This window comes from Pristis pectinata, chromosome 12, assembly GCF_009764475.1.
Source record: "Pristis pectinata isolate sPriPec2 chromosome 12, sPriPec2.1.pri, whole genome shotgun sequence".
NCBI classification, from domain to species: domain Eukaryota; kingdom Metazoa; phylum Chordata; class Chondrichthyes; order Rhinopristiformes; family Pristidae; genus Pristis; species Pristis pectinata.
Window position 1 is genome coordinate 2,870,145 of NC_067416.1, and position 27,247 is coordinate 2,897,391.

The 27,247-nt window shown below is 43.9% G+C and overlaps 1 protein-coding gene across 1 annotated transcript in view; it reads right to left on the reverse strand.

Annotated features, from left to right (window-relative positions):
* Positions 1-27,247, reverse strand: part of r3hcc1l (R3H domain and coiled-coil containing 1-like) — a 186,153-nt gene that overhangs the window by 29,250 nt on the left and 129,656 nt on the right. The window contains exons 5-6 of the mRNA XM_052027675.1: positions 12,527-12,622; positions 4,545-4,685 (exon numbers count right to left, since the gene is read on the reverse strand). Of these exons, the coding sequence (XP_051883635.1) occupies positions 4,545-4,685; positions 12,527-12,622 (237 nt within the window). The remainder of the gene's footprint in view (positions 1-4,544; positions 4,686-12,526; positions 12,623-27,247) is intronic.

Below are 27,247 nucleotides of genomic sequence, written 5' to 3' on the forward strand. Positions count from 1 at the left end.
GGTCAACGTTTCGGGTCAGGACCCTTCTTTAGGATTGAAGACAGGTAAAAGGGCAGCCCAATATAAAGGGAGGGAAAAGCAGAGCAGTGATAGGTGGGCAAAAGAGGGGAGGTGGGGTGGGCACAAGGTGGTGATAGCTCGATGCAGGTGAGAGACAGTGATAGGCAGGTGCAGGGGAGGAGGGGAGAGCAGATCCACCGGGGGATGGGTCAAAGGTAAGGAGGAAAAAAAAGGGGGATAGAGAAAAAGAGAGAGAGGCTCGGAAAGGGAAGAAAAGAGGCCTGGCTGGGGGTGGGTGTGGGAGGGGGATGGGTTGCGGGGATTACTTAAAGTGGGAGAATTTAATGTTCATGCCGTCAGGCTGCAAGGTTCCAAGATGAAAATGAGGTGCTGTTCCTCCAGTTTGTGCTTGGAATTCTCCTGGCAGTGGAGGAGGCTGAGGACTGACATATCAGTGATGGAGTGGGAGGGGGAGTTGAAGTGACTGGCAACAGGGAGATGCAGATCGCGGTTATGGACATTGCCCCCCGCACAAATGCTGCTTGACCTGCTGAGTCCCTCCAGCAGTTTGTTTTTGTTAAGAGTCTCAGCATTTATTGGGATGGAGTGGGAATCTGGTAATGCAATAAAATAGCATTGCTGGAAAGCAGGCTGTTTGCCCGACTGATTTATGTGACACTACAACTCAATGTAATTTTCACATGAAAGTAATAACTGGGCATTCACATGATGACGAAAAAGAACACTGTCCTTGGTAACCTAGCATCACTGTCAAAAATGAGCATAAACTCTCCACCATTGCTTCTCCTCTAACCCCAAAGTCGACAGGACCCATCCCTAGCCTGTAAGACTGGGGTAAGGGTTCTCTATCAAGGCCATTTCAGAGGCAAGGCTGGCTTACTGCTGCTCAGTCTTCACCACCACCCTGGGAGATTCTGCCTGCCAACAGGATGTGGCCTGGTACAGAGGCTCCAATGCACAAGATCGTAAGAGGCTGCAGAGGGTTGTAGACCCAGCCAGCTCCATCATGGGCACAACCCTCCCCACCATCAGGGACACCTTCAAGAGGCAGTCTCTCAAGAAAGCAGCATCCTCACCACACTTAGGATCCTCACCACCCAGGACATGCCCCCTTCTTGCTACTACCATTGGGGGAGGAGGTACAGGAGCCTGAAGACCCACACTCAACGATTCAGAAACAGCTTCTCCTCCAGCACCAGATTTCTGAACGGTCCATGAACCCATAAACACTTCCTTATTATTCCTTTCTTTTTGTACTATTTATTTTTGTAATTTATAGTAATTTTTATATCTTTGCACTGTACTGTTGCTGCAAAACAACAAATTTCATGACATACAAGTCAGTGATAATAAACCTGACTCTGATTCTCCCAACAGCGTTCTACAAGGCCAGTTTGTTCAACTCTCCAGCCATCAGAAGATCTGAAGAGACAGACCAGCCTTCAGTTTAAGATCTCAGCTGGATGAGAGCATGTGCAAAAGTAAAGATATCTTTATTAGCCACATGTACATCGAAACACAAAGTGAAATGCATCTTTTGCATAGAATGTTCAGGGGGCAGCCCACAAGTGTCGCCATGCTTCCGGCGCCAACATAGCATGCCCACAACTTCCTAACCCGTACGTCTTTGGAATGTGGGAGGAAACTGGACCACCCGGAGGAAACCCACGCAGATGTGGGGAGAACATACAAACTCCTTACAGACAGTGGCCGGATTTGAACCCAGGTCGCTGGCGCTGTAAAGCGTTACGCTAACCGCTACACTACCGTGCCTGCTCCACTGTCATTATAACTTTTAATTTTGCATTGGACCTAGATCAACAAGGTCATTCTTTTTTCTGTAAGTGCTTCAGTCCTGGCCTCAAGGATGCTGACTCAGTGTACACAACCACTTAAAAAAGTCAAACTTCGTTAGCAGTTCTGATCTGTGGGATACTGCCCACCTTGAACCCTATACAACTGGCAGCAGGCAACCAGCTGAACTGAGACATTCGGGAGACATCGTAATCTGATGATGAAATAAACATGAATGTCTATATTAGCCGACAGCCCTCTTTTCTACGAATGATTTAGTCATTTCCTGAATGTGTTAATCTGTGTGTGGGAACGCTACAGTGGATGCTGTGCACCATCTAGGAACTCACTCTCAAGTCATTCTTCATGGCCAGGTCTCAACAGTGAACCCTGACTAGGTTTTTAACCATAGGAGCCATTGGCAGGTGTCCCTGAATTACATACATGGTAATGCGTTTTCCAATAAGAATGGGGGTAATCACCAGGAATGCTGAAGAACTTTCTCCTTCTTGCATCTTAACCATATACATATTGTGTACAAGGGTCAGAAAGTTGTGTTGCAGCTGTATGAAACTTTGGTTAGGCTGCACTTGGAGTACTGTGTGCAATTCTTGTCACCCTTGTACAGGAAGGATGTGGAAGCCTTGAGAAGGATATAGAAGAGGTTCACCAAGATGCTGCAGGGCAAGTGTTTTCACACAGAGAGTGGTGGGTGCCTGGAACGGGCTGCCAGGGGTGGTGCTGGAAGCAGATACGATAGTGGCATTTAAGAGGCTGTTAGACAGACACATGAATATGCAGGGAATGGAGGGATATGGATCATGTGCAGGCAGAAGGGATTAGTTTAATTGGGCATCGTGTTTGGCACAGACATGGTGGGCCGAAGGGCCTGTTCCTGTGCTGTACTGTTCGATGTTGAACCAACTGTTAACACCAACCCTGAGATCGATTAACAGCAACTTGCATTTATTTATTCTGTGCCAAAAGTATGGTTTAAAAATAAACCTGATGGTTGAAGGTATGGTTTCCAGAGTGAAGAGTAGGGGAGATGCACAAGAACCCACCATGTTTCCTCTCTCCAGATTCTGGGTGACTAGGTGTATACTCTAGGTGCTGACTACCATTTGATCCACACAGACAAGAAGCTATAGCAAAGGCCAGTTACTATTCAACCACCTAGGTCCTGCCATATCTGCTTATTATTAGCAGATTGATGAACCACCTGAGCTCCAGCTCACCTGCCCTTGGACCCAGTTGCAGAAAGAACCTGCCTGCAGGTGCAATGTTACGCTGGGAGGCCAGCCCCGAGCTGATCGATGAGGCCAGAGCAGCACACTGTAGCTGAGAGGGCCGCCCCTGGATCACCAGCTGTCAAAACTGTCACTGAGATTGAATGCAGCCACCAGAGACTGCAGATGTTGGAATCTGCTGAAGGAACGCAGCGGGTCGAGCAGCGTCTGTGGGGGTGGGGAGGGGGAGGGATAGTCGATGTTTCTGGACTTATAGAACAGCACAGGAACAGGCCCTTCCATTTGCAATGCCTGTGCGGACCATTGATGCTTATTAAACTGCACGTTCCCTCCCTGTTCATGTGCCCGTCTAAATGCCTCTCAATGTCTTGACCTACTGAGTTCCTCTAGCAGTTTGTTACTTTGTATTTGAGCTTGAATATCTGCACTATTCAAAATAAACTATTAAGAAGATTTTTTTTCAAGAAGTCTAAAGAACAGAGTAGAATGGAAAACAACTGAATAAACTTGAATCAGCTCAATGAAAATAAATAAAAAAGATATTACCGTGTACACACCCTTCTGTCTAGCACTGCATCCTCCCACTGAAATCAGTGGTCTCACTGGACAGCGGCCAGTTGGCCTGGCACACGTTCAGCAGGCAGACTTCTCAGCCTAAGTGTTGGGTACTGCGAGGGTGTTTGCACTCACCTACAGTGCTCCATCAGGAGTTCGATACTCACAGTGCATAGTGTTATCGAACAGTTGACAAAAGATGGGATTCTGCCTGCACTTGGGAGTCTGAGCTTCCTCCCAGTTTAGTAGATGAAAGCCGGCAGTTATGAGTGGCCTTTAAGGCAGAAGAACCGTACCACAATCTTTTCTCCCCAGTTTAATTTTGCTCTTGGAAATCTCCCACACTGGTAGTTTTCTTGCTTCTGACAGCAATATTACAGGCCACTGAGTTTAGTTGAGGATCTTTGCTCTAGCACTGAGAAACTAATTAAAACTCTAGATGACATTTGGCAAGGGTTTTCCCTAGTAAATAAAATGTAGTCTTGTGGTGCAGCAGTTATAGACCTTACATTAAATTATACACCCTTCAATGTGTATATACTGAGGGCATGGGATATTTGTCATTGCATTCATAGGATAGTAATTCACAGACAGCCATTTAACATAGCACACAAAGAATAATGAATTTAACTACAGCAGACCTTTTATTGGCAATAAGTTTCTCAGCAGTCTGACTGCTAGACAGAGCGGAGCACTCATTCACAGGAATGCATGGCCCACGGAGTTGAAACTGACAAGATAACTGGTTACTTTACATGGGAAACGTAAGAGATACCAACACCCTTTACCCAACTTGTTTCAAGATTGTCACCCATCTAACAATGGGTAGAATATTAATCAAGGTCTGAAAATGTTCCATACTCGCTGACTCACTCAGCAGTTGTACAACTCTGAAAGCCATGGGTCTCAAAACATTCAGCTTACCCCGAGCTTCCTTCAGCTTTTGACGCTCAGCTTCCCGTTCTGCCTTGGTTTGATTGCTCCTTACTCCCAGGGCTCCAATGACCAGCCTTCGAGCCAGCATGGCACTCGTCTGAGGTCGTTCCTTTGCTGGAAGGAGAAATTCTAAACAAGAGAGGTGGGAAAGAAGGATTTTTTAAAATGTGAAAATGTGTGTGTCAAGCAGAGACCCAGCTGAAAGGATCTTTCCCCCAGCTGACAATAGACGTAGCGTATTGATGGAGAAAAAAACCCAGTAACTCATAGATAACAGCTCGTTTAATACTAGTATACATATTGGTTATGAGCACATTAAAACAATTACATTCATTTTCAATTACATGGATTTTGTAAATCATACTATAAAAGCTGAAAGAGAATTACTTCCGAAAACATGATCTTATAATTTCTTTGCAGTACAGCAATGTTTTACTGTTTAGAGGTCACTAAATCTGTCACATTAATGGCTTAGAATGCATTTGAAAAGGAAATTATTTTTGCACATTTTTGTGCTGTCTTTTTTAAAATCACAACTTTGCATGTTTGTTTGACGTCTTGGATGAAACAGCCTGCTCTTGATTGACTCATCTGGTTCTGCAAAACTTGGAAAATAAAAATCCCCACCATCTTATATCATTTAAATAATCAGTCCTTTTCCTTTGATAGGTAAAACATGTGAGCATACAGACAAATCTCTCTCCCTGCCCCTGAACAAGCACATTCGTCATGCATTATTCAACTAACTGGCTACAAATTGCCAAATCATTAGCCACCTTTCGGTGCCTAATCATGGAAACAGTGCAGGACTTTCTCAAGGACCTGCGTAAATAATATAGAGTCAGGGAAATTACCTGCGAACCCTCATACTTCAGAAAATAAATGCCATGGCTATGTGCATCTCTAAGTGGGAAGTGGTGTGTGATTTTAAATTTAATCTAACTTTAACAGCGGTTTTAATGAGGCATTTTATCCAATTGGAAATTGTTACGTTCTGGTCTGCTGTAGTTCATTCTATCCAATGGCACCTGCTTTGTTCATTATTTGCTAGATAGAGTCATAGAGCAATACAGCATGGATACAGGTCCTTCGGCTCAACCAGTCCATGCCGACCACGGTGCCCACCCATCTAGTTCCAATTTCCTGCATTTGGCCCATATCCCTCCAAGCCCCGCCCCTCCATGTACCTATCAAAGTGCTTCTTAAATGATACTACTGTATCCACCTTAGCCACTTACTCTGGCAGCTTGTTCCATATACTTACCACCCTCTGCGTGAAAAAGCTGTCCCTCTGGTCCCTCTTAAATATTTCCCCTCTCACCCGAAATCTATGACCCCTAGTTTTGGACTCCCCTGCCCTGGGGAAAAGACTGTTACTGTCCACCTTATCTATGCCCCTCATGATTTTATAAAACTCTATAAAGGTCACCCCCCATTCTCCTATGCTTCAAGGAATAAAGACCTAGCCTGGCCAACCTCTCCCTATAACTCAGGCCCTCTGGTCCTGGCAACATCCTCATAAATCTCCTCTGCACTCTTTCCAGTTTAACCACGTCTTTCCTATAACAGGGTGACCAAAACTGAACACAGTGCTCCAAGTGCGGCCTCACCAATGACTTATACAACTGCAACATAACGTCCCAACTCAATGCCCTGATTGATGAAGGCCAGCATGCTAAATGCATTTTTCACCACCCTGTCTACCTGTGATGTTGCTTTCAATGAACTATGCACCTGTACCCCTCTGTTCCATTACACTAGTACCCTATCATTCATAAGTCCTACAATGGTTTGACTTTCCAAAATGCATCACCTCACACTTCTGTATTGAAATCCATTTGCCACTCCTCAGCCAACTTCCCTAACTGATCGAGATCCCCCTGTAATCTATGATAACTTTCTTACTATCAACAACTCCTTCTAATTTTGCTTCACCAGCAAAAATATACTGCAGTACTTGACAAAGCCTGATTTGATACCAACTCCTAGTATCAACCACCTGAGGAACACCAACAACCCTAGGCTGCCCGCCATCCAGGTGTGGGTATAAATGGGGATAACCAGGACAATGGACCTCCAATGTTACTTATTTCCCTTTAGAGGTGTAGCCTGAGCTGCTGATTATTTCAGCATTTTCTAATGGTGTTGCAGTATTTTAGTTTCCGTAGTAATTTGCCTTCACATTCTCAGATTTAATCGCCAACCTCTCCGGCTGCCTTTGGACTGGTAATAATCAGGGTCCTGCCAGTGATGCTCACACCCCAAGAAATGAAATGATAAAACTTGTAGCTGAGAACGAGTACCTAGGCAGTGATGTGGATGATACATTAATGCTAAAAATCCACTGGTTTTTAATTACAACATCCTTATTTTATTAATGCCTTGCACAAATTCGAACTGCTGATTTGGGAGCGGTGGAATTATGGAGAAATAATTCAACTCCACACACTGGGAAACAGGCAAATCATGTCTTTCGGGATCAACTGTTGCCTTGCAGTTCCAGTACGCTGGAGAATCTTAATGTACTGCTCAATGACAGGATTATTATAGCACAATCCCCATAATAGAATCTAGCAGCTATGATTTCAAGTGCAGCTTGAAAAGTGCAGTTATGTCGATCATGAAACTATTCTTTCTTGCTGTTAATACATCAAGTTTCCTTAAAAGAAAAATCACTAATGTTGCAAATCTGAAAAAGCGTCATGCGGGAAATGTGCATCATCACTCAGAGAGAAGGAAGCTAACTGTTCAACAACATTAGATAACGAGTCTGCTATTCCCATTTGTATCTTCACTAATTGGCCAATTTTGCATTGCACTGTCATTTCTTCTACCGTTTACCCTTCCACCCTATAACAGGCCTTCACTTCTGTGCTTCCCTCTTCATCCCCTTTCTCTCCCCCGGTGCTACTTAAAGTGTGCTACACTTTAAACTTTCTCTAGCTCCAATGAAAGGTCACCAGAAACTGTTTCTCTCTCTATGGTGCCATCTGACCTGTTTGGTGTTTCCAGAATTGTGTGTTTTTATTTCAGATTTCCAACATCTGCAGGATGCTGCTTTTGGTTAAGAGTCATACAGCATGGAAGCAGGTGCGTCTCTTTGTTAGAAATGCTACCATATCTTTCAGGGTTCTTGGGCAATTAAATGTGGGTTTTTCATACAGTGAAAAGGCTCCATGGATGTGGAACTTAGGCTCAATGGATAATCGGAATTAAATCAGGAATTATCGAATCAAAGGGCAGGAAAAATGTTTTTCTCCAAATTACTGTATTGGTAAATTGGTTTATTATTGTCACAGGTACCAAGCTACAGTGAAAAACTTTGTTTTGCATGCCATCCATACAGATCATTTCATTACTTCAGTGCATTGAGGCAGTACAAGGAAAAGCAATAACAGAATGCAGAATATAATGTTACAGTTACAGAGAAAGTGCAGTGCAGGCAGACAATAAGATACAAGGTCATAATGAGGTAGATGGTGAGGTCAGGGGTTCATATCATACCAGGCGACTGTTCAATAGATTTATAAGTGCAGGAAAGAAGCTGTCCTTCAGCCTAGTGGTACATGCTTTCAGGCTTTAGTATCTTCTGCCTGATGGGAGGGGGGAGAAGAGAGAATGTCCAGGGTGGGAGGGGTCTTTGATTATGTTAGCTGTTTTAGCAAAGCAGCGAGAAGTGTAGAGAGTCCATGGGGGTTGCTGTGATGTGCTGAGCTGTGTCCACAACCCTCTGTAGTTTCTCACAGTCACGGGCTGAGCAGTTGCCATACCAAGCCATGATGCATCCACATAGGATGCTTTCTATGGTGCATCAATAAAAATTGATGAGGATCATTGGTGAGGGTATATCTAGTTCTTTGCTGTTTCCAAATTCAGACATGGTTGTTGACAGGATTTGGTGGGATTTTAATACAATTTCACTGAGAGGCAGAGAGAAACAACAGAAGGTCTCTGCAAGGCAATCACCGCAGGATTCACTCCCACTTGTAATATCACCCTTACCAGACACTGAACTTCAGCACAAGACCTGCAGCATTTGTTATGCTTTAATGCACTCCCATACTGTTTCTGCTCTCGGCTCCCATGGAAATCAGCCTGCAAATTAGCAGTGTGTTTTATGGTGTGCATTAACTGTTTTATGACGGGAGTGGGAGGTATCTTTTGGGAAGCGACGGCAATGCTATTGCAAAGGAGGTAACATGCCCAATTGTGGTCCATTGTTGAATATAGCACACAGCACAACTGTCCTGAACGTTCTCTGTGGCACTTCAGCCCTGTATCACAAGGTGTCACTGTGCATAGCAACATCAGTCTCTGTGAAACTAAGGTAATGCAGGTGATTTAAATCTGGAATAAAAACACAAAATGCTGGCTATTCCACTTTTCTCTCATCAGCACCCTTCACAGTCTTGAAGCTGATATATAACTGCAGCTGGTGTCCCAACTTGAACTAAATACTGCACACCCAATAACATTGTGCTTGCTGACATACACTAGCTCCCATGAAGCGAAGAATCAATTAGTGATTTTTATTATTCCTTTCTTTTTCAGGATGCACTGGCAAAACCAACATTTATTGCCCATCTCTAACCATCCTTGGAAAGATTGAGGCAAGCCACTTTCTTGAACTGCTGTTGTCCTTCTGGTGTCTGGGAGCTAATGGGGACCGTGTTCCAGAAACTAGACCCACCGACTATTCAGGCCAAGTCAGGAAGGTGTGTGCCTGGGAGGAGAACTTGCAGGTGGTGTTCCCGTGTGCCTGAAGCCCCTCTCCTTGGCAAGAAGGGTTGTGGGTTTGGGAGATGCTGGCAGAATTGGCAGTTTCAATTCTCTAATTTCCACCAGCTCCAAGATGCCTCTTCGTTTCATTAATAGCGTACCACTGCATTACAGTAATTCAGATAATGGAAGTTCACTCTAATGGAATTCACAGATCACTACCAAATTATCTGAGAGACGGAATAAAAATTCACTCTTATGGAATTTATGTGAGGAAAAAAATAACTAAATAAACACAAATTGCGAAAGAAACAAATTTTGTCAATTTTTGTCAAAGGTTTGTGTTACAGAGAAAAAAAAAATCACAATTTGGGCAGTTTTCCAAGAACATCATTGCTCTGTAACTGGTCCCTAGCGCAAACCTGCTCTTTAACTGCTCGACCAGTGGCAGGTTTATTTTCCAATCCAAAGCTCTGGAATTCCCTTCCTAAACCTCTGTAACTTCCTTTCCTTCCTTAAATCCAACCTTTCAGACTTTCCTAATATATTCTTGAGTGGTTTTGCATCAGATCTTTCTTGATAATGCAATTGAGAAATATCTTGGTATCATTTTACTCCAATAAAGGTGCTAATTAAATGCAAGATGTTTCGACACACTGTGGATTCCGACGAAAGCCATTGACCCGAAATGTGATCCCCACCTAGGTCTCTCCTAAAACGTTAACTGATATGCTGAATGCTTCCAGCATTTTCTTTTAGCTGTGATCTACGATGTATATTAACTGAAATCCCTATTGCTAATCTTTGCAAGTATTTCAGAAGATGATAGCTATTTCCCTTGTCAATCTGTTAAAGATGCTGTCATTAGTACAGCTTTTAAAAGTAAACAATGACTAAAGAATGATTATCTGAAATTACCACCTCAGAACTTGGAAGAAATGTTAGCAACTTAGAAGCAACTGTGGTAAATGTCCTTCATCTGCAAGTGTTGGCTGTAAAGAGTCTAGTTGGAAGATGAGGTGCTGTCCATCGAGCCTCCTTGGAAGGGCAGCAGGCTGAGGATGGGGAGGCTGGAGTGGAAGTGAGATGGAAAATTAAAGTGACCAGTTAATGGGCATCAATTTTCCGTTGTTTCTCAAAGCTATGAAATGAAACCAGAAGATGCTGGAACACTCAGTAAGTATACACGGAACGAGAAAGAGAGTCAGCGTTTCAGGTCTGAGAAACTTTGAACCGGGAAAGAGAGAATGTTCTCTTAACATTGAGACATTGATGCTTTGCTGATACAGGGTTTCAACTGAAACGCTGACAAGTCCTTTCCTCCCACAGATACTGCTCGACCCGCTGAGTGTCTGCACTGTACCTGCTGCTGAAAACAACAAAATTTACGACATACAAGTCAGTGATAATAAACCTGATTCTGATTCCTCCAGCAGATTGTTTGTAGCTGCTTTTCTTTCCACAGATACTGCCTGATCAGCTGAGTGTTTATTGCTTTATTTCAGATTTCCATCATCTTTAGTTTTTTGATTTTCTTATGAAAGGTCCTTGGTACGATAAGATGGACCTATCATTAGGACATAAGGCAACCAAATGTCTTTGTTTACAACAATCCATTAGTTTCATGGTCAGCATGACTATCTTAGTCCTTCTAAAATCTGAATTATTTCACTAGCTGAACTTAAAATCCTCTCGATTTGAAACAGAATCTGTCCTGTTGTTATAAGACTATTGAACGGTCCCCTAGTACGATAAGATGGACTATTGACCTCACAATCTACCTCATCATGGCCCTTGCACCTTAATGTCTGCCTGCACTGCACTTTCTCTGTAACTGTAACACTATATTCTGCATTCTGTTAATGCTTTTCCCTGTACTACCTCAATGTACTGATGTGATCAAATGATCTGTATGGACGGATGCAAAATGTTTTTCACTTATCTCAATACATGTGACAATAATAAACAAATTTACCATTCTGACCCAAAATGTTAAATCAGAATCAGTTTCTGCCAATCACGTGCATTTCCTACATTATCTCTTTTTAAATAATTTGTGTACAGCAAACTTCCACAAACAGCAATGTGATTATGACTAGATAATCCATTAGTGATATTGATTGAGGGATAAATATTGGGCAGGAATAGGGGATAAATCTCAACACTTTTCTTCAAAATAGTGCCTTGCCATATTTCACAATCCCCTGAGAGCGCAGGCAGATCCTACCCCAATTACAGGAAAATCAGGCAAGCAGGAGAGAGAGGGAGGGAGACAGCTGGAGAACATAGAACAGTAAAGCACAGGAACAAGCCCTTGGCCCACAATGTCTGGACCAACCCTGATTATTCCTTTATTTTTGCACTATTTATTTTTGTAATTTATAGATTTTTATGTCTGCACTGTACTGCTGCCGGAAAACAACAAATTTCACATTGTATGTCAGTGATAATAACTCTGATTCTGAACTGCCACCTGCCTGCACATGGTATATATCCCTTCATTCCCTGTCTGTCTAAATGCCTCTTAAACTCTTCTGCCACATCTGCTTTCACCACGTTCCAGGTACCTACCACTCTGTGCAAAAAAAAATTATCGCATAAAACTCCTTTAAACTTTCCCCCTCTCACCTTAATGCTATACCCTCTAGTATGTGACATTTCTACCCTGGGAAAAAGACTCTATCTACCTGTCTATGTCTCTTATAAAATTATAAGGCAATCAGAACCTTGGGTGAGATTCTGTCATTGGGTCGGAGGTACTGCGTCCAATTTACCCTCACAACTGAATATCATTTGGGCTTGCTGGTATCCTCAGTGAAGTGGGGGGGGGGGGCGGTGGGGGAGGTTTCACGCTGATTAAAAGCTTGATTCAATAAACGTTTAAAAAGAGGTGTTTGTGGGGAGTGTTAGAGGAATTCATGTCCCACACAAGTATCCTAAATTATGACGGAAAGGAGTGGACCAAGCAGCTAGAGGGGGAAACCACACCATCAGATTCTTTAATACCAACCCAAAATATGCAGGCACTAGCAAAACAAAAATCCTTCACTAATTGCTTCACTTTATCTGTAACTACAACCTGATACGCTGTAAGTACTGATGCAGGAGCCAAGCAGTACAACACCTGCAAAATGCAAGCTACACTTTATGTGCTCTTTTTTTTGACAAATGTGGGTCAGATTATTAAATTGTCTCTTTAATCAGAAAACTGTGGAAGCCTTAATTGACTGCAATTATAGTCTTTTTCTCACCTGCACAGCTTCTGGCCTTAACCTTCGATGATCTAGATGCTTGTGACAAAGGTCGAGTCTTCAACATGGGATGCTTGGTACTGATCGCGTCTCGAGCTACAGAGAAAACAGCCATGATTAATTGCCACTTGAGGAGCAGCAGTAAATACAGCTAAGCAAAGCGCTTCTATCCTAATTAACTTTATTGAGTTGCCAGAGCTGGGTGGATTCCCAAGGTCAGTACGCACATGGTGAAAAATACCAGGAAAGGGCATCAATCCATTTTCTGGATCTTGTGGCATGGGGACACCTCTGACCATCGCAACGGAATTAGAGTGTGGGACCGATACTCTACAATGTTGTTTCCCAAATGGGGCGCTGTCTTTTTGAAATTAGAGTACAGATGGGACAAAAAGAAAGAGATTCTGCATTGTCAAGTGGTTTAAAACCAAGTGAGTGTCAAGGGCAACCATTAATAGAAACAATGAAGAAGTTTGGTGAGATAAAATCCTCCAGATGAGAATGAAATTATTGTAACGAATGGGGAGACTGCACAGTTGAAGCTCCCAGAATGGAACAAAACTGCTGGTTAGCTAGTGAGAGAGACAGAGATTCATCAGTGCCCCTGCATTCAAAACAATTGTGATTCGAGCACAAATTTTTTTTGACAAATGACTGATTCGAGAGAAAATGCAGTATTACTCCAATCAATAATTTCCTGCAGAATTTTTCTCAGAAGAGACAAGTGATGGAAGTAAAATTGAAATGAGTTAATAAAGGAACAAAAGCAGTTTCACAATCATCTTGTTTTGGAGTTATCTGTGTGCCTGAGGTAGTGAATCTGACATCATGTTGTTCAGTGAGGGAGTTACGAAGAGGAAGCATTTTAAGGCAGGAAGCCTAGTCAACACTGGGTAAGTTAACAGAGGCCAATACTGTGTACAGCAGCAAACATTCCATCTGCTGTATTACAGGTCGCAGAGGTTTACGTATGTGTGAAAGGGAGTCAGACGGTAATGTGCAATGAGTATCCGGCTGCATAACATCAATGCATCGGTGGAAAATGACTAACAACAGAAGCATATCTAGCCAAAACCTGCGTGCTGGGACAAAACTCTCCTGACATGAATTGATATTGTTTGAACCATTTGAAGAGGATGCAGGTGGTGTTTAGGTAACAGGCTAGGTATTGAACCAGGCACTGTAAATTAATAATGCTGAATTAATATTAGCCTCATACCGCTACATTTTTAGCAACTGATGCCAAATCATATCGTCCAGCTCAGTAACTCTCCCAGCTCATTCTCTGATGTTACTTGCATAGTTTACTAATGATAACAATTACTCAGGAATTCAATACGAGGGAAAATGCAACACTGACATAGAATGGGGTATGCTCACATATACATACAAATAAAACATACACGTTCGGGACATATAGCAACGTGCTAGCAAGCAGGGTTGTGGGTTGGCAGTGCAATTGGTTCACTCATGTTCTTGCATGTGGACAAATCACCACTTCTGCCAGGTCTGGCATACACGTGAACTCAGCTCCACACTGTATGAACATAGAACTGTATAGCACAGTACGGGTTCTTCGGTCCACGATGCTCTGCCGACCTATACAGACACCTACTTTTTGATCAATCTAACCCTTCTACACAGCCCATAACCCTTCATTTTTCTTACATCCATGTGCCTATCTAAGAGTCTTTTAAACGTCCCTATTGTATCAGCCTGTACCACCACCTCCGGCAGTGCGTTCCAGGCACCCACCACTCTGTGGAAAAAAAACTACCTCTGCATCTCCCTAAACTTTCCTCCTCTGACTTTAAACCCATGTCCTCTAGTATTGGCCATTGTTGCCCTGGGGAAAAGGTGCTGGCTGTCCACGCTATCTATGCTTCTCATAATCATATACATCTCTATCAAGTCACCTCTCATCTTGCATTGCTCCAAAGAGAAAAGCCCTAGCTCGCTCAACTTTTCTTCATAAGACAATTTTATGTATGGCTCACTTTTAATAGCACAGCAGCCCCATAGTTGTGTAAAACACAAGCACTACCATCCTTTCAGGGAGGCAGCCACCATCAACTTTCTCAGAGTAACCAGGAGTCAGAATCAACTGTACTGAGAGCAAAGGGTGATGCCAAACTTACTTCCCACCTTGGCAGCAAGTGATCTTACTCATATAACGCAGTCCTTGGCTCCTGCTCCCTATCCCGTGAATGACACTTTTAGCCTTTTTTGACGCGACTTTTTCCTCCCCACTTACGAGAGTAATTTTAAACGAGGTGAGATTCAACCTTCAGCAGACGTCAGGACATTTGAGAGATGTTGATCACCTATACTCTCGAGCAGTTGTGCGCCACAGATGCTGATAACAATCAAATGCTGCTGGCTGGGAGACAAATCCATTTGCTGAGTGTGCAAAGGCGTTTCATTATCCATATTTAATTCAGTCTTAAAAATGATTTACTACTGAAAAGTCATCGTGCACAGGCTGGCAGAACGGTGCCAGATAGAGCGTTCTAGTAAATTATGCTACAGTGCAAACCTCTCCGTAATAGCTTGATGCTAGTTCTTGATCTTCAGCTACAGCATCAGAGGAGTGGGGACTTCTCCAGCACCTCCACAGGGGAAACATCGAAGGGAACAAGAATGAAATGGCTGGTTGATCCAGGACTTGCACTTGAAATTGATGGGGAAGGAAACAGCACCTGGTGCATCCCTTAGTAGGGTTCAAGAGGATATAAACAGAGTTTGCACCTTGCTCATGGACGTTATAACCGAACTGCAAAGGATGAAGGAACAGAAATAATTGAATATAAAAAAGCTGGGGTTAGAATTTCTACAGGAGATCTCCAACTTTCCAATGCAATCTCTGCAAAAGGCAAAGAAACCCAGATTCCCTGTGATTTCCAATAACCATCACAAAGTTGGAGACACAAGAGACTGCAGATGCTGGGATCTGGAACAACAAATAACCCACTGGAAGAACTCAGCGGGTCGAGCAGTATCTGCAGAAGGAATGGTTGATGTTTTGGGTCAAAACCAGGACAGAGTACTCCCCCCCTCCCACAGCTGCTGCTCAACCTTCTGAGCTTTTCTAGCAGATCTTTTGTTGCACCTTTGCAAGGTTGCCAGGATGGGGTTGGGAGAACACGACATCCTCGTGAGGCAATTCTGACCCCCAATCTTGGCTTTAAGGACACAAAAGTTGGACATGATGTCTCTAGGTTATATGGGAAGGACTACAAATCAAACTTTCCTCTCCTTCCCCATCACTATCCGGTGATATACAGTGGCAAGTGGACACGTTAGGTGGACGTAATGCTGTGCATTTAGGACAGTGTCATTCAGCATCTTCATGCTTGCAATCAAGGATAATTATATTAGTATTAGTTCTGCTGACAGTTGCAGGACATAAAACTGGTCCGGGTCATCAGTAGGAGGAGGAATTAAACCATAAAATGCAGCCTGAGTACCTGCGTTTCTGGAAAAACGTAATGATAAATAACTGGGCATTGAAACTGTTTGGCAATGACTTCAGGACGAAAGCTGACACACTGGCATTCGGTTCCAGCACACCGGGAGATGCTTCAACTGAGCTTATTGATGTCATTTTTAGCCAACATATAAGGAAAGTCAAAGCCCATCAATGCAAAAGAGACACAAGAGACTGCAGGTGCTGGAATCTGGAGCAACAATCTCTTGTGTCTCCAACAAACAACCTGCTGGAAGAACTCTGAGTCGAGCAGCATCTATGGGGGGAAAGGAACTGTCGATGCTTTGGGTCGAAACCCTGCATCAGGACTGAGAGCAGAGAGGTGAGATGGCCGGTATAAAGAGGAGGAGCGGAGTGGTGAGGGAGGAGTCCGAGGTGACTGGTGGAGTGAGGAGGGGTGTGAGGGACAGGCAGGGGAGCAGGGGTGGAGTTGGGAGACAGTGGCAGGTCTCCAATCTTCACTCTCCCCTCCCCCCACCTTGCTCCATCTGCTTTTTTTTTCCCCTTTATCCTCTCTCCATCTGCCTCCATCTATCATTAACCTGCCACTGACTCCCAACTCCACCCCTGCTCCCAGCCCCTACCTGCCTGTCATCTCACACCCCGCCTCAGTCCACCAGTCACCTCTGCCTCCTTTCTCTCCACTCCCCTTGTCCTTATACTGGCCTTCTCCCCTCTCGGTCCTGATGCAGGGTTTCAACCCCAAATGTTGACAATTCCTCTTCCCCCGCAGATGCTGCTCGACCCACTGAGTTCCTCCAGCAGATTGTGTGTTGTTCCGTCAATGCAAGCTTGTCTTCTAGGTCTCTTCAGAGGAGAAATGACTGTTTAACATATTTGTTTAAATATTTGATTGCTACTTTAACACTGGCATTATCAGATTTAATTTTAAAATGTACTAGCATCCATGCTACCTTAGGATGGATGGTAAGGCCATGGGAATATCTACAGAAGTTAAGTTTTCTTGATACAAAAGGGAGCTGCCCTGCTAGAAACAACAGTTCCCAAAACTGTGACCTCTACCACCAAGAAGGACAAGGGCAGCTGGTGAGTAAGTCACACACCATCCTGACCTGGAAATATATCACTATCTTTTCATTGTCCCTGGAACACTCTCGCTAACAGCAACATGACAGTACATTCACTAGAAGGACACAGTGGTTCAAGGTGGCAGTTCACCTTCTGGATGACCTTGCCAGCAATGAATGAAGAAACAAAGTGGTGATTGCAGGACTGAAGATAGTTTAATAACCTCTGGCCCAGAACTAAATGGCAGTGACAAGCTTCCTGCATTCACACTCCCCTAACAGGCAGGTCTGCCTTATATGGAGTGGATCTATTAGCAACTCCCTGAACACCAGCTTCAGCATGGTCAGCTAGGTCCTGTACAGTGCATGGCTGCAGGTCTAAACAGAATCTCGTGATAAGGCCTCAACAAACTGCACCCACACAACTTCTTACCCTGCTTGATCAACTGTTAAGCTGTCAGAAAACTTATGTATTTCTATCATTGAAGAATTTTCAAATACTAGTTTAAGAAGTCACTTTACAAAACAATAAATCATTAAAACGTTAAAAAAAAACAAAACACACAGGAACAATTAATCATTAATTAATTAAAAAAACGTAGTATCTGAAGACATAAGAGACAGCAGATTCTGGAATCCGGAGCTAAAAACAAGATGCTGGAAGAATGCAGCAGGTTAGGCAGCAACTGTGGAGGGAAGTGGACAATCGACATTTTGGGTTGAGACCCTTCATCTGAACTGAAAGATAGAGGGGAGATGGTCAGTGTAAAGAGGTGAGGGCAAGAGCTGGCAGGTGATGGGTGGATCCAGGTGTGGAGGGGTGAGAGGCAGATGGAGGACAGGAGAGTGGGAACAGCGACAGAGGCCGGGAGGTGGAGGTGACTAAAGGGCTGAAAATGATGGAATCTGATAAGAGAGGAAGGTGGAGCCTGGAATCACGTGAAGGAAGTGGTGAGGGGAGGGGAACCAGTGGGAGGAGCGTGTTGGTGACGGGCAGATGGAGTGGGTGGAGGAGGGGAAAGAAATGGTGAGGGGGTGCGAGGGTGGGTGTAGGAAGACCTGGGTAGATCAGTGAGAGAGAGAGAAAGGGGACATAGGGAATCTGAAACTTGTCTCTCCCAAGCAGCTGTTCCTCTCCATTGAACTGAACTTGCTGCTGGGTCTCAGTTGGTGCAGTTAATGTGCAAGCTTCCCAGCTGCTAGAGAATTGCTGGAAGTTGATGCTCAGTCATCGAGGAGGAAATATTTGGCGAGCACATCGCAGGAAGTTCAAGACTTCCACACTGATGCATGTTTCCATGGAAGCCCAACACTTGCTGAGTCAGGGAGAAAAGCCAGCAGGTGCATACACAATTACCGGCGTTTCTCAGGTTTGCTGAGAGTTAGCATGCTCGGTACAGGGGACTAGTAAGAAAGCTGTCAATAGCGCTTTGTAAAAATCACATTTGATGTTCATGGAGTCAGAGAGCAACAGAGCACCAATAAAGGCCCTTTGGCCCAACCAGTCCATGCCGACCACGGTGCCCACCCAGCTAGTCCGGCCCTTATCCCTGAGCCCCACCCCTCTACGTACCTACCCAAGTGCTTCTTAAATGATACTATTGTACCTGCCTCACCCACTTCCTCTGGCAGCTCGTTCCATATACTCACCACCCTCTGCATGCAATAGTTGCCCCTCAAGTCATTTTTAAATCTTTCCCCTCTCACCCTAAACATATGCCCACTAGTTTTGGACTCCCTGCCCTGGGGAAAAGACTGTTACTGTCCACCTTATCCATGTTTCCCATAATTTTAAACACTTCTATAAGGTCATCCCTCATTCTCCTACGTTCCAAGGAATAAAGACCTTATCGCCCCTGGAGATCTTCCCTCTACATTCTCCCACCTCATAATTCCCCTACCCCTGACTGTTTCTACCTCCTACCCAAGATTCACAAACCCAACTGCCCTGGTAGACTCATTGTTGCTGCCTGCTCCTGCCCCACTGGTGTCCTCATATCTTGACTCCATTTTGTCGCCCTTGGTTCAGTCCCTTCCTACCTATGTCTGTCACAGTTTGTGTGCTCTCCCATCACTTCAACAACTTCCAGTTCCCTGGCCCTGACCGCCCCATTTTCACTGTGGACGTCGAGTCCCTGTACACTTCCATCCCCCATCAGGAAGGCCTTAAGGCTCTCCGTTTCTTTCTCAATAACAGACCCAACCAGTTCCCCTCCACCACCACCCTCCTCCATCTGGCAGAACTGGGACTCACCCTCAACAACTTCTCTTTTGGCTCCTCCCACTTTCTCCAAACTAAAGGTGCGGCCACGGGCGCTCTCCTGGGCCCCAGCTATGCCTGCCTTTTCATCGGCTACGTGGAACAGTCCATGTTCCAAGCCTACACTGGTAACGCTCCCTAACTCTTTCTCTGCTGCATTGACGACTGCATTGGTGCTGCTTCCTGCACCTGTGCTGGCTCATCAATTTCATCAACTTTGCCTCCAACTTCCACCCTGCCCTCAGAATCACTTGGTCTGTCTCCAACCCCTCTCTCTCCTTTCTGGATCTCTCTGCCTCCATCTCCGGAGACAGATTAACCACAGACATCTTCCACAAACCCACTGACTCCCACAGTTACCCTGACTACACCTCTTCCCACCCTGTCACTTGTAAGGATGCCATCACCTTCTCCCAGTTCCTCCGCCTCCATTGTATCTGTTCCCATGATGCGGCTTTCCATTCTAGGACATCAGAGATGTCCTCCTCCTTCAGTAACCGGGGTTTCCCTTCCACCACCACCAATGCTGCCCTTACCCGTATCTCCTCCACTTCCTGCACGTCTGCCCTCACCCCACCCCTCCACCGACATAACAGGAATAATTTTCCCCTTGTCCTCACCCACCACCCCACAAGCCTCCGTATCCAACACATCATTCTCCACAACTTCCGCCGCCACCAACGAGATTCTACCACCAGGCACATCTTCCCCTCACCCTCTCTCTCAGCTTTCCACAGGGATTGCTCTCTCCACGACTCCCTTGTCCACTCGTCCCTCCCCACTGATAACCCACTTGGCACTTATGCCTGCAACCGCACCAAGTGCTACACCTGTCCCTACACCTCCTCCCTCACCACATTCAGGGTCCTAAACAGTCCTTCCAGGTGAGGCAGCGCTTCACCTGTGTGTCTGAGGGTGTCATTTATTGCATCTGGTGCTCCCGGTGCGGTCTCTTGTACATCGGTGAGACCTGGTGCAGATTGGGTGACCGCTTTGTCGAGCACCTTCGCTCCATCCGCTGCATCAGCCAGGATCTCCTGGTGACCACCCACTTCAATACTGACATGTCTATCCATGGCCTCCTCCACTGCCACGTTGAGGCCAGACGCAGGTTGGAGGAACAACACCTCATATTCTGCCTTGGGAGTCCCCAACCTGGTAACCCCACCCCTTCTTTGGCTTCCCCCTCCCCTCCCCCCCACCCCTCCTTTGTCCCTTATTCCTGTGGCTCCCTTCTCCTGCCTTGATGACCTACCCATCTCCTCTCCTCCCCCATCCTTTATTCCATGGTCCACTGCCCTCTCCTACCGGATTCCAAAGAGTCCTTTGCCTCTTCTACCTATCACCTCTCAGCTTATTAAATCTTACCCCACCCTCCCCCACCCACCTACCTTCCTCCTCTCACCTGGACTTGCCTATCCCCTACCTGCGTGTGCTCCTCATCCTCCCCCCCACCTTCTTATTCTGCCCTCTTCCTCTCCAGTCCTGATGAAGGGTCTTGGCCCAAATCGTCGACTGTTTATTTCCCTGCATGGATGCTGCCTGACCTGCTGAGTTCCTCCAGCACTTTTTGTGTACTGCTGTGAATAAAGAGCCCAGCCTGGCCATGGCCTGATTACATACAGCATCCCTACCCCGCACCTGCTCCACAACTGTCTTGTGCTGGAACAATTAGCCTGTACCTTCTGGCATTCCTTGACACCAACAATCCAAACCTATTTTTAATCAGCCTTCTCATCACCAGGTTGCTGATCATCCTCACACTGGAGTCCACCTACCACTGTCTGCCTTAAACTGTTCTCATCTGATAGATGTATATACAAGATTACACTAGGCATAGATAGGGTAAGACAGTCAGAATATTTTTCCCGTGGTAGTGGTTTCAAAAACAAGTGGCCACAGGTTTCAAGTGAGGGGAAGGAGTGTTAAAGGGGATCTGAGGGGAAAGTTTTGTTTTACACAGAGATTGGTAGATATCTGGAATGTGCTGCCAGAGGATATGGTGGAATCAGATACAACTGCTACATTTAAGAGGCATTTAGACAGACACAAATAGGCAAGGCATAGAAGGATATGCACTGATGCAGGAATAGTGAATGCGTAGATGGACAAGGTGGTCAGCAATGGACATGGAAGGCTGAAGGGCCTGTCTCTGTGCTGTATGACTATGTCTATAACTATGACTCATACCAATTTGAGCTACTTTTACATCAATCTTGTTCCTCTGAGCAAATGATGCAGTCTGACTTCTACTTACATGCATCATTCTTATGCAGAACTAGACAGGGTAGATGTAGATTTGATATTTCTCCTGACTGGCATGTCCTAAACAAGCGATCACAGTCTCAAAATAAGGAGTAAGCCATTCAGGGCAGGGATAAGAAACGTATTCACTCAGAGAATCTTTGGAATTCCTTAACCCAATAAGACTGTGGACACTCTTGGTATATTCAGAACAGACTGACAGATTTAGAGATACCATGGGGGTGAGTACAGAAAAAAAGGCATGTTTGTGAAAAATGAATCATCTCATTGGATGTCGGAGCAGGCATACAGCACTCCTGCTTCTATTCCTTATGCTGTGTTAACTCTGACCTTTTTGTATTTTATCCATTAAAGCTTTGAAAGAGGTAGATGTATAACTGGGGGAAAATATTTAGAAAGGAATGGGGAAAGACAGAAAATGAGAAGCTGTTTTGGGTGAATTTTTATGGACATGGCAGGATGAATGGGCTCCCTCCCTCAGTGCTGGAATTCTGTTTAACTTGATATAACTTTCAGAAACAGGCGAGATGCCATGCATGAATGATTCCTTTTGTTTATGCAACTGCTGCGGGTTATGTCCACTGATTTATTTATGTAGCAGCAGTGCTTGGGGACCACAAATCTGTTTCCTCATCTGCCTGAGGGCGAGGGCAATATCTACCCACCCCTTCAGAAAGATGTTTACCTGGCAGCAGCAGAATTTTATACATTTAATATCTTAGCATAAAAATGGACTGTAAGTTAAAAATGGGTAACATGTACAAATTATAATGATTCAAATTATTGTGCAAACAGAGAATGTTTTACCTGGAAGATGACATCAAGCCAAGGCACACTTACTGCACTTTCATTGTCAGTACAATGAAGTGCTTCAGACCAATAGGAAAATTATATTGAGCTTTACTCAATAAAGCCTTCAACTATTGATTAGTAGATCACAGTTGCTTATGTGAAATGTATGCTTAAAAACATTTTTGGCGCCTTTTTGTCCTCACCAAGAGTATTGCCACTGCTCTGAACAGAATCTGGTGTGACCTCTAACATTGCACAATGCTGCAGGATCTCCCAAGAGGTAAGTGCCCGAGACACAAATGCATTTAAGTTAAATTAATGAGGTGGTAAAGGAATAGAAGGATACAATGATTAGGTGAAATGAAGAGAAGTGGGAAGAAGCATATGTAGAGAATTAACATGGCATGGACCATTTGGGCCAAATGGCTTGTTCAGTCTATGTAATTAGGTACAGCAGGTTAGTCCAATCAGAAGCCTGGAGGCCAGCCACAGCTCCTGAACCATGGTAATCAGGCCCTCAAAGGCCATACTACTCAGTCCCATTTGCGTTCATCTCACTTCCCCTCTGCATCGTGCTGTTTACAGCTCATGGGCTCAAAGGCTAATGTGGTTGCTCATTGATGGATGAATCATAAAATGGATCACTGAGACTTGAAATACATTGTGCTTGCAGCAAAAAAAAAGCTGTCGAGTCCAGTCCAAGATAGTGTGTGTGCTCCACTCGAACCTTCTCCCAGTGCTCCTCACCTTTCAGCAAAACCTTCAAGTCCCTTCTTCTTCCTTTGCTTACTTAGGTTTCCCATTAATACATTCATATTCTCAGCGCCAACTCCTTTGGGTCACCAGATGCCACGTTCTCATCCCTCAGTAAATAAGCTTCTTCATTGCCCCTCTCACTGGATAAAATCTACTCATCATTTTAAAGATCTCTTTTAGGCCTCACTTCTTTTAAGAGAAAGGAACCCCAACCATGTCACCCCTTCCTGAGAGGTTTAAGTCACTCTTTCAGGTTCAGTCCTGTAAACCTCCTTTGTACTCATCCTGTTGCTTTCATATTCTGTTTGTAACACGACACTGTAGTTCAAGCATGATAAACCAAGATATGATACAAATGTAGTATAATACCTTCATTCTTCTGTCCCTCTGGGGATAACTGCCTATGATTAGTTGGTTTTTGGTATGGTCTGCAACATTACACCAGCTACTCAAATAAACAGGCATACGATTCAAAGATTCGGACCTGGGGGCTGTTCTGAACCAACCTGTGCCACTGACAAAAACAGAAAGTTTGACAATTCCTCTAGTGTCCAGAATGGATGCAGAAATAATTGATAAAAACTAATACTTTCTATATGTGTGCATTTGGTAGAGAAGCAAGGTATGCACTCCTTTGAGCAAAGAAGGTTAAGGGAAAATTTAATAGAGGTTTTAAAACGGAGAGGTTTCAACAGAGTGAGTAATGAGAAACTGTTTCCAGGAGGGTTGGTGACTGGAAGACACAGACTTCAGTTAATTGGCAAAAGAACCAAAGGGAAGACTTTTTTTAAATGCAAGTTATAATCTGGAATAAGCCGCTTGAAATGGATGCTGGAAGCTGATTGAAAGTAATTTGAAGGGAACTGGATACATGCTAAGAAAGGAATAATTTGTTGGGCTAAGGGACGTAGTGGGTTGGAATAGTGGCAACAGATCGAGTTGTTGCAGAGTTTTTCATGGTACCGTTCTGAAAAGTGGAGTAATTCTCCCCAGTCTAATTTTCTTTCTCAGCTTATCGAACAGATTATCTATTATCGCATTGCTGTCTCTGGGAGTTTCCAGTGTGCTCGCAGGCCACCACCTTTCTTACATTATAAACAGTGACCACACTTCAATGGTTGTTAAGGGGTTTGGCACACCTTATACCATCACAACTAACACCTTCCCCTTTTATGGAGAGAAATCTATTATTGAGGAAAGATGGTGGCTTTGAGAGAACAACATAAGATACAGGAGCACCAGTTGGCAAACAGCTCTTCGAGACCACTCTGCTACTGAGTAGGCTCATAGATGTTCTGATCTTGGCCTCAACACTGTTTTCTTGTATTATATGATCATGGGGCCAGGAGACTACCATTCAGGGCATCCACTTTACAGAGGCCAAGCATTCCTCTTGTAGAAACATAAAGACGTGAGAAATAGGAGCAGGGTTAGGCCATCTGGCCCTTTGAGTCTACACTGCTACTCATTAAGATCCTGGCTGCTCCTCTACCTCAATGTCATTTTCCAGCACTATCCCCAGATCTCATAATATCCAGATATCAATGAATCTCTGTGTTGAAAGAACAGAATAACTAAATCTCCACAGAGCACTCCAGAGTAGAGAACTCAGAAGATTTAATTTAAACAAATTTCTTCTCATCTCTGTTCTGAACAGTCTTCCACTTTCCTGACACTGTGCTCCTAGGTCCTAGACTCATCAGCTGGAGGAAACATCAAGCCTATCAAGCCCTTTAAGCATTTTGTAAATGTCAAATAAATCTCCTGCCATTCTTCTAAACTGAAGAGAATATAGTCCCATGCTCAATCTTTCCTCAGACAGCCAGTTCCCCATTGTTAGAACCAGCCCAGTGAATTCTTGCTGCACTCTCTCAATGGCAACTACATCCTTTCTTAGGTTAGGAGACCAAAACTGTGCACAATACACCAGGTGTGGTCTCATCAAAGTCCTGTACAATTGCAATAAGATTCCTCAATTCTGTACTCTTATAATAAAGGCTAACACACCATTTGCTCCTTTAACTGCTTGTTGCACCTGACTCAAGGACAACTTCTATCCCAGTGTTATCAGATTCTTGAATGGACCACTCATACACAAAAAGATGAACTCTTGAACTCCCAATCTACCTCGTCGTGACCCTTGCACTTTATTTCTCTACGTGCACTGCGCTTTCTCTGTGACTGTAACACTATATTCTGCATTGGGTTCTTTTTACTACCTTACTATCTCACGATCTGTCTGGATGGCACGCAAAACAAAAGCCTTTCACTGTGTCTTTCACAAAAGCCTTTCATTGTCACAATTCCAATGATCCTGTTATCATCTTCTAAAGTTCCATGGACTCTGGAATTGATCTTATGAATTGGAAAGTAGTAAACATGACCTCTTTATTTAAGAAAGGAGGAAGAGAGAAACCCAGGGCAGCTTAATGTCAGTGGTGGGGGATATGCTGGAATCCATGATGAAGGATGTAATGAGAAAACATCTCAAAGAATAATAGCATTGAGCAGGGTTAGTTAGCATGGATTTCTGAAAGAAAAATCATAACTTGTGTTCAAGTATACATAGGTCCTTTTGAACATCAACACTTCCCAACCTCTCATCATTTAACAAATAACCCATATTTTTGTTGAGTGTACCAATGTGGATAATTTCACATTTTCCACATTATATTTCATCTGCCGTCTTTTTCTCCAAGTGTCCATATCCCTTAAAGCATCTTTACACCTTTGTACTCCCAAGCCCACCTAATTCATTATCATTGGCAAACCTGGAAATGTTACATTTGGTGCAACATGATACAGATTGTGAAAAGCAGGGGCCCAAGCATCAATCCCGGCAGTACTACACCAGTCACAGCTCATTAACCTAAGAGCCATCCATTTATTGGTGTCTGTATGAAAACCAATCCTCAGACCATGACAGAATATCACCCTCGTCCACATGCTCTAACCTTGTTCACCAACTTATCAAGTGCCTAACCAAAATGCAATACACCATATCCACTGGTTCCCCCTTATCTATTCAACTCGTCACAATCTCAAAGAACTCCAGCCGAAGTCAAACATGATTTTCCTTTCAGAAATCCATGCTAACTAACCCTGCTCAAAGCCATTAATCTTTGAGATGTTCTCCTTCATCCTTCATTATGTGAAGACAGGCTCAAAAGTTCCTCTGCCATTTCCTATTCCTTACTATAATTTTTCTTGTCTGTGTAAGGAGCCCACATTTGCCCTTGTTGGTCTTCCTCTTTATTTACCTATCAAAGCTCCTACGCTCTGTTTTTATGTTCCTTGTCTCTATTCTCACGCTCTATTCTGGTTTACTTCATTAATTTCTTGGTCCTCCTTTGCCGAATTCTAAAATGTTCCCTATCCTCAGGACTGCTGCTATTTCTGGAAATTTTATAAGCCTCTTTCTTGAATGTAACACTCGTCAGCATGGATGAATCACTTTTCCCATTGGGTTTACATGCCTTAAAGGAATATAAACTTTATCCGACACACATTATTTCTTTAAACGAAAACATTGCCTGTTCACCATTATCCTTTCAATGAATTCTCCTCATCGACTGCAGCCAACTGTTTTCTCACTCCTTTGTAGTTTTCTTTGTTTAGGTTTAAGACCCTAGTTTGGCACTGAACAACATCACTATCAAACTCAATGTCAAGGTCTATCATATTATGGTCACTCTTCCCCACAGGCCTATAACAACAAGATTATTAACTAACCCTTTCTTGTTACATAAAATGAGATCCAAAATACTCTTTCCCCTAACTAACTCCTGAACATATTGATCCAGAAAGCACCTCATGAATTCTTCTACCACCTTATCAGAGTGAATTTGATTTGCCCAGTCTGTATGTAAGTCAAAATCTCATGTCACCTTGTAGAGAGCAGGAGTGCCTAAAGTAGAAACCAGATCCTTGGTTTGTTCCATGAGTGCTTAATAGACTTGAGGTACATTTTGCACCTTGGTCAAAAATTGCTTTGTGCCCCAGATCTAAGGTGTGACTCAAGCCAAGAGTTGGGGTTGATTGCTTAGATACTAATGGAACGTGTGAATTGCACATATACCTTATAAATCCCCAAATCTTCTCAGAGCATTTACAACCAATTTAGTACCTTTGAA